Source organism: Rhagoletis zephyria, unplaced genomic scaffold (assembly GCF_001687245.7).
Source record: "Rhagoletis zephyria isolate East Lansing unplaced genomic scaffold, Rhagoletis_zephyria_1.1 Rzeph_scaffold_01217, whole genome shotgun sequence".
Lineage (NCBI taxonomy): Eukaryota > Metazoa > Arthropoda > Insecta > Diptera > Tephritidae > Rhagoletis > Rhagoletis zephyria.
Window position 1 is genome coordinate 29,248 of NW_016158301.1, and position 8,964 is coordinate 38,211.

General features: G+C 34.3%; 1 protein-coding gene across 1 annotated transcript in view; it reads left to right on the forward strand.

Annotated features, from left to right (window-relative positions):
- Window positions 1-6,938, forward strand: part of LOC108363212 (glucoside xylosyltransferase 2-like) — a 17,067-nt gene extending 10,129 nt beyond the window's left edge. Inside the window, exons 3-4 of the mRNA XM_017616500.1 lie at window positions 6,060-6,402; window positions 6,468-6,938. Coding sequence (XP_017471989.1) covers window positions 6,060-6,402; window positions 6,468-6,799 — 675 coding nt within the window. The 3' untranslated portion in view covers window positions 6,800-6,938. The remainder of the gene's footprint in view (window positions 1-6,059; window positions 6,403-6,467) is intronic.
- Window positions 6,939-8,964: the final 2,026 nt, after the last annotated feature.

Consider the following 8,964-nt stretch of genomic DNA (forward strand, 5'->3'; position numbering starts at 1 on the left):
TAAAAAAATTTACTTCAGATTCGTAATAGGTGACCCCAAAAACTGTCGAGTGCCGGGTTTCGAACAACTCCAATCATTTTTTTTAAATATGGATCGCCATTTTGAATTTCGAAAAACTGACTTCAGATTCCTAATTAGCAACCCCAGAAACCCCCTGGTAACAAGTTCCAACCCATGACAATGCGTAAATCGTTCAGTATCAACGTTTTAATTTTACTAGTGTCTTTTCGAGAGCATATTTTCGGGAACTAGACCCATTCTAATTATCCAAGACAGGTGTGTAATTAAGGGAAAGTTCCCCAAAATTCCCCAATAATACCAGAGTAATTATATGTAAAAACCACATTTTTAGCTGCATTTTAACATGTCAAGAAAAAAATTGAGAACATCCGCGTTTTTATAAAAAAGCGACTAGCGCGACCACTAAGAAAACTTTTTTTTTTTCAAAATAAAAAATACGTGTCTCCTCTTTTTTTATCACAAATAACAATATTCTGATGTAGCGTTTATGAATTTCCAAAAAGAGTGTTTTTATGAACCACTCTAATATGTATATTATGCATACATATATTCAGGTATGTTCATCAGTTATCAACGGTCCCAGTTAAAATGTTTTCAGTATTTTTTTAAATTTTCGCTTGCTTTTTTATCAAAATAGGCTACTAAACCTATGCCTAAAACTATCTACGAATATCAAAACCAGTTGCAACAAACGAGTTCATACATAGGTATGCACGTGCAGAGTTTGCATAATCGGAAGTAATAATCAATTGTAACGCATTTCCTCTCACTCTGAATATGCCTAAATGTATGCAACCATTTGCAATAGCACAGGGCGCTTCTAATGAAATTAAAAATTTGTTGCTGCAATACACATGCTAGCCCATCGAAATTTTCTGCTGGGCTATGCGTTACAGGTTCGCAAATTTTACCCCTACCGAAACCAAAGATGTATACGCATCAATAAAAAAATATTTAGAGGTCGCGCAAAGCGTTCCAACTTGTGCATGTATTTTGTATGAGAAAACAATAATTTTGGGTGGAAATGGTGTGGAATTCTTGAAAATCAATATTTTTGAATCGGAGAGCTCTGGTTCTCTTCAGGATACTTCCAATAACAATATCCAATTATTTACTTAACCATTTTTTAATAATGAAGATTTTTTATTTATACCCCCAAGGCATTTTCTGGCATTTTCTATGGGTCTTGGCGGTCCTATAAAATATAGTTACTAAGAAAAAATTGTTAAAAAAATAACTGAGTTTTATTATCTGTTGAAGTGAAACAGTGTCTTCCAACGCCAACGCATATGTATGTATGTATGTACATATATATGTAGATTAAAGACAAATTACCAATGTCAAATGTTCATCTACTACCGGATACAATATCCGAAAGAAAATTTATTTACTTATTTTTCATGAATTCGAAATGGCGGATCCAATATGGCGATCAAATTAAAAAAAAGTACTAAAATTAAAATGTTGATACTGAACGTTTTAAACATTGTCAAGGGTTAAAACACGTTTCCAATGGGTTTTTGGGGTTGCTGACTACGTATCTGATGTAAGATTTTTAAAATTCAAAATGGGGGATCCAAAATGGCGACGAACTTTAAAAAAATGATTGGATTTGTTTGAAACTCTTAACCGCCATTTTGAATTTTAAAAATCTGACATCAGATTCGTAATCAGCAACCCCACAAACCCACTGGAAACGTGTTTTAACCCTTGACAATGTTTAAAACTTTCAGTATCAACGTTTTAATTTTAGTGCTTTTTTAATTTGATCGCCATATTGGATCCGCCATTTTGAATTTAAAAAAATTGACTTCAGGTTCGTAATAGGCGACCCAAAAACTCTCGAGTGTCGGGTCTCGAACAAATCCAATCATTTCTTAAAAAAATGGACCGCCATTTTGAATTTCGAAAAACCCCACTTCAGATCCCTAATTAGCAATCCCAGAAATACCGTGGTAACAAGTTCCAACCCATGACAATGCGTAAATCGTTCAGTATCAACGATTTAACTTTACTAGTCTCTTTTCGAGAGCATATTTTCGGGCACTAGACCCATTCTAACTGCCCAAGACAGGTATGTAATTAAGGGAATGTTCCCCAATAATACCAGAGTAATTATATGTAAAAACAAATTTTTAGTTGCATTTTAACATGTCAAGAAAATAAAAAAATTGAGAACATCAGCGTTTTTATAAAAAACCGACCAGCGCGACCTCTAAGAAAACTTTTTTTTCAAAATAAAAAAATCACGTTTCTTTTTTTTTATCACAAATAACAATAATTTGGGGTAGCGTTTATGAATTTCCAAAAAAAAAATGTTTGAACCACTCTAATACATATGTATGGATGATATAATAGCTTTGATCCAATCCTGGAAAAAGGTCAAACAGCAAAATCACTCTCTGAAGTGAGAGTAAAAAGTGAGTAACAGCAAAACGTACGAAACAAAAAAAGCATCGGGTAAAATCTTGCAGCTTCGATCTCTACACAACTCTCCAAAAATCGCTCTCAACTACATCAACCACAGATTATATTCCGAAAAGAAAAATTAAATTTAGGAATATATACAAATAGAAATGTTCAAACTAAAAGCTAATTAATGCGGTGCTTTTAAGATATTTTAACGTCCTTGAGTCACAAATATATAAGTACAAGTATCATATTTTATCAATCATACCGATAATTTCATCTATTAAAAGAATTAAAAATGAAAATGAATAAAAAATGTTATATCAGCAAAATGAATAAAATTAATTGAAATTAGTGTTTAATTTCTAACCTAACCTACATGTGTATGTAGGTAACTGAGTCGTCTAATAATCAGCCTGATTGCGTAAGTCGTAAATTAGGCTAAATTGTACGACTCGACAACAGTAGCATTGTCTACACTAGTCGAGTGGAAATTTTAGGCAATGACGTGAAATTTTCGATACGATTTGACTCTCGAAAAAAGACTTGAATTCCACACGACTCTCGCAATGACGGTGAATAGCTTTACATATAAAAAGATTATCAACATTTTCGAGCTTAACTCCCTAATCTGTAATCAGAAAAAGAGATTAGCCATACAAAATTATAATTATAAAATTATTCCAGATTAAACTGATAACTTTTTGGTGTCCAACCTAGTTTTATCGATTATACTTGCGAAGAAGAGGAGGAATGTCAAATGTAAAAGTAAACAAAAATTGACGCTAGTAAGGAAAAGAGGTTTGTAAAGGTATTCTTAATAAAGTATTCAGTTAAAATATATTTTAAGAGCATAATGTGTGTAGCTGAAAATAGTGACCACGGTGGCACAGAGAAGAAGTTTAACTTTTCCTCGAGTTGTGTGAATAACAAGCACAACCAATTTGACAGCTAATGAGATTATATTTATATGTAAACGTACTTTTATGCTTTGCCGTTCGCATATGTTTACACATCAAATTTCATGAGTACGTAGTACTCACGCCTTTTTTCAAAATAAAAAATAGGGGTATACTTTTTATCGATATAGAACAATCCTACTTTACTTATTTTGGACCACCCTAATGTACATACACCCACTATAATTGTTCTTAAGTGCAATTATAAAAAATAAACAGTCAAATGAAAGGGCTTGGCCTTCAGTTGTGCAATAAGGTTTTATTTCTTCGAAGAGGGTTGCCACCTGGACTAAAAAGTGAGTTGTTAAATGAAAGAATTTAACCTCCAGATATGCAATGAAGTTTTATATTTTTTTAAATAGTTTCCACCTGTCTAAAAAATTATAAGATCCACACCGTTCGTTACATTAAAAACAAAAGATGTCAAATGAAAGAGCTCAGCGTTAGGCGTGCAATAAGGCTTTATTTTTTTGATAGGGTCACCGACTGCTTTCTTCAAATGCGTATATGTATGCACTTAATTATGTACACATTCAGTGCGTAGTAGTTTCTAAATAGGAGAAGTAGTTTATAAATAGGAGAAGTTATCGCTTCTATTTCTGAGATCACCACACCTTCTCATCAGGCTTCTTCATCGAGTTCACTGGGGTTGGAACCAGCGTCTCCAGCTTACAAAGCCAGTGGTCTATCCTCTGCGCTAAGTTCGCCTTATAAACTGTTGTTGCTTGTTCTACTTTTTTCATATGTCAACCCATCAAAATCAAAGGCTTGACAGACTTGATCATGTGGTTATTGTGGTTGTTGTTTTTGTTTTTTATTTAATTTATATTTTAAAATGTTAACTTGTAGGCGTGCTCGTCCTTAAGTGTTTTTTTTTTGTTATTTTTAACAATTTTTATTGAGCTTGAGGCCGATTTTTTATGAAAAATTATTGTGGAAAAAACAGTAGTATAGAAATCATAGAAGTTACAGCTGCTATTTAGGAGATCACCACGTCTCCTCTGGCTTTGNGTTATTTTTAACAATTTTTATTGAGCTTGAGGCCGATTTTTTATGAAAAATTATTGTGGAAAAAACAGTAGTATAGAAATCGTAGAAGTTACAGCTGCTATTTAGGAGATCACCACGTCTCCTCTGGCTTTGTAAACTAGAGTTGCTGGGTCGAATCCCAGTGAATTCGATGAAGCAGACTGATGTGGAGATGTGGTGGTCTCCGAAATAGCAGCTGTAACTTCTACCATTTCTAGACTACTGTTTTTTCCACAATTTTATTAACTGTTGCTTTTACCACTTTTTCCATATGTTAACCCAACTGCAATCAAGGGCAACTATTGTGCTGCTGTTTAGACTTGATCATGTTTTCTTTTTTGTTTTTTTTTTAGTTAATTTCTATTTTTACGGCGTGCGTGCTCGTCGTAAAGAATTTGGTTCTTTGATATTTTTTGCCCTGGGAAATCATAATAAACAATTTTTATTGAGCTTGAGGCAGCTGATGAGGATGAGGATGGAGAGAGGATAAGGATGAGGAGATATGGTGATCTCCGAAATAGCTGCTATAACTTCTACCATTTATAAACTATTGTTGTCTTTTCCGCAACAATTTTTCATAAAAAACGGCCAAAAAATAACAGAAAACCAAATACTTAATATATGTGCAAATACAAAAATTCATATGTCCTTTTTGGGTATATTTAGGTAAAGTGTTTGCAGATTGCGTACAATTTTAAAATTCCTTTTTTCCATTTCTGATGGGATATCTGCTGTAAAAGAGGACCAGAAACAAACAGCTGATTGCTATTTGCTGATTACGTGAAAAAATGCATTCAATTAGCATTCAATTAAGCACTAATCTAGCTGCTAAGAATTGAAATTTTGTATGGTAAATCGAGCTCAATCAGCGCCTTAATCGAAAAATCTTGGCTGGCTAATTGCTCGATTAGCGGTCTATCTAAAAATACTTTAAGCTAAAAGTGAGAATGGTCACGTTCATAAGACGTAGCTGTTTAGCTCATCTGCTACAAAACTGTTGGCTACTGTTGAACCCAACAATTACGTCTTAGAAACGGCTTGATGAATATGCTGCGAAATGAACAGCTGATAAATCTAAACAAATGAAATTGCAACAAATAGAGATAATTGCGCCGATACTATTTAGAATTCAACGCTGAGCGGCCGCCGTGTTGAAAAAATCGTTCAATGTTACAATGAATTAAAGAGTGTAAAATTATATAGCAAACATCTTAAAAACATATATTTAGAAACGTAGTATTATTATAAAGTATTTTAGATACTTTATCATGCAGTAATATAAAATATAATAAATTTGTTTGCAACTGTCACCTAACAAAGCGGCGTTAAATTTAATAAAGCGTCGTAAGTCTTTTCTATCAGCTGTTTAGGCTAAGCCCAACACGTTGAGTTCAGGTAGCGTAAAAATTTCCCGCAGGAAAAAATGGCGGAAAGTTGCCAACTGTTGGGCTGAGCGTAACTACTCAACTGTGCGTTTCTAAGACAAAGAGCCAACGGTTACCCAACAGCTACTACTTATGAACGCGCCCATTGTTCTAGTGTGCCTAATTCACGTTTACGCTCTTTGAGCGTGTCGTTCTCTGTCTACTCAATCGTTGCTGAGTTATAATCGTTTACTTTCTCTTCTTCAATATTTTCCAGGCGCTACTGACTGAAGTTGATGCTCTGTTATACGTGGATACAGATGTTATATTTTTATCTCCCATATCAGACATTTGGCAATATTTTGAACGATTTAATGCTTCCCAATTCGCTGCTCTGACCTCGGAGCATGAAGATGAAAACATTGGTTGGTACAATCGTTTCGCGCGCCATCCTTTCTATGGCCGGATGGGAGTAAATTCAGGTGTTATGCTTATGAATCTCACTCGAATGCGAACGCACAAATGGGTTTCACATATTATACCCATATATAATGAGTATAAATTACGTATCACTTGGGGTGACCAGGACATAATTAATGTGTTTTTTTATTATAATTCAGGTAAAACAATTGTACGTATGTATATGTATGCTTTTAAATAAACTTTAAAACTTAATCTCTTATAGACGCCCTCTTTCTGTTGCCTTGTGAATATAATTATCGACCAGATCACTGTATGTATATAAGTGTGTGTAATGTATCGGCTGAAGGAATTAAGTTATTACACGGTAACAGAGGCAACTTTCACTCTAATAAACAACCTCTTTTTAGAGCGATTTATGAAGCAATAGAAACTTATAAGATTGGCACAAACCCTTACTTGGATTTTGTATTACCACTAAATGCATCATTGAACGAAAATGTAGTAAAAGAAACGAACTGCGGATTGCTAACTGAAGAAACGATGCGTCTTGCAAAACACATGTTTGCAAGATATCAAAAGAAAATGCATGATTGAAAGTAAATTTTATATAATAATATTTCAATTATATTTGTTAAAAAACATTGTTCAGTAATAAAGTCTTTAACTTTTGTTTTGACTACGATAATTTTCCAGGCGCTTCAGCAAATAAACGTTACGTTTTTTAAAAAATACACTATTGTGCGAAGCATATGCATTATTCACTCAATGGAATTTGTAACAAATTTCCTAATGTTATTTTAAAAAAATTTTAATTGCCTTTCGGTTTCACAGTCTAGCGGAGCGAAGGGTTTTACGTACCACATAAGGAAAAAATTCTGTAGAAAAAAGGGAAATATGAATTTTTGCTAATTTTTAATGGATAGCACAGCCCAACGAAAACGGAAAAAAATTTGGGTACGGCAAATGTTAACGGTGTTTTTGATAGACATTTTTGTGCTGATTACGAATGCGTAAGCATTAAGTTTTCATCAGCTCCAGATTTTGAAAATAAAAAACCAGGTCAAGGTGTAAAAAAATTGCGTTTTTTGCATTATTTTAGAAGCTCTAGCAAAGAAACAAAAGGTGATAAAACCGTCCTGGCTGTTGGTTGGTTGAAGTTTAACAACTCCAATTAGCACTTGTGCGTGCCGTTTTAAAACCACTACTCGCAATTTAACCTGAAAAGAAAACCCTAAAAGAAAGCAGCAGAAGTCGGTTATATATCTCAAACCCAGCATGTGGAGTTCAAGAACTTAAGAAGTTGCAGTGGGTTAATATCACATATGTCTGTTAAACCGCAAAAGCGGGGTTTGCCTAGAAGTCTGATTCTAGTCCTACATAGTGCTGGGCAATCGCAGAGCAGATGCTCCACCGTTTTTTCTGCATCTGGTGACTTACAACTACGACAAGAAGTATTGTGCTCCAGTCCTAATCTTGCAGCATATATTTCGACGGCCCAGTGGCCTGTGTAAACGCCAGTTAGTCGAGATAGATCCCTCCTGTTTAGTTTGATAAGAAAAGCAGTGCGTTTTGCGCAGTAGGTGGGCCACAGACTCCTGCAGACCCTACAGGATTGTAGGTTTTTCCACCCACTGTTAGCCACATTTTTCCAGTGCTGAGGGATAAGGCTCTTGATATAGATATATATCTAGAGCCGACCCATTCCTGGCCAGCTCGTCAGCCATCTCGTTGCCATGAATTCTGCTGTGGTTTCATTAAAATTCCAGTATATATTAAACAAAATTAATGGAATTCAAGCAAATCTTTTATTCAAAGGGAACATATCGCACACCGTCTTCAAAAGAGTCACATCTCAAAATTTGGCATTTTTGAGATTATGCGCTAAAAATTTACACTGAGCTTTTATTTACCTTTCAGCAAAAGCTGGAGCAAATTTTTGTTATAATTTGTTAAAAAAAACCTAAAGCACAGTCGCCCTAGCCCATATGATTATCATGTGCTAAGAAATAGTTTTTCGCATTTTCTGACAAACGTATTATTTTGAGTTGCGACTCTTTTGAAGACGGCGATATAAATGTATACAAATTAATCTTTTAAAAATTATTATATATTTTTTCATTTAAAAATTACATGTTCAATATCTTAAGTTGAATTACATTTGGTGGACGGACACACAAATGATCCTGACCTGCACAAGAAAAAATCTTTATTAATATTTACACTTTCACTTTTATGGGGTGGTATACTTACTTGTAAGTATGCAACGGCTGCACTTCTTCGAATAAATCGCTGCAGCTGTAATTACCAGTCAAACGTTGACGGACACACAGAGATCCTAGCACACAAAACTTACTAGCAATGGCTGCACTTGCTGTGAAACGCAGGTTATTGAATACAATTTTTGAATAACTCCGATACTCTGCAAAGATGTAAATATGTAAATTATTGTTTTAATTCAAAATAGTTTATTATTTTTGATTTTTTTGGCATACTTACTTGAATTTGCGCGATAAGAAACTCAATTTCCACGAAGCAATCGATGAAAACATCGGCAGTGTTTCCTGTTTAACTTTTTATACGAAGACAATATTTATCCTTGTATATTAGTAGTAGTTTCTATAAATCAAAAAAGAAAGCAACACGGGCTAAGGTAGAATGCGGGAGCGAGACAACTGCCAGGTTATCCAACCTTGTATTATTGAATCATGGTTCTCGCTAGCTTCGAGGCTCAAATTATTTTGCACGCCTCATTTATGGCA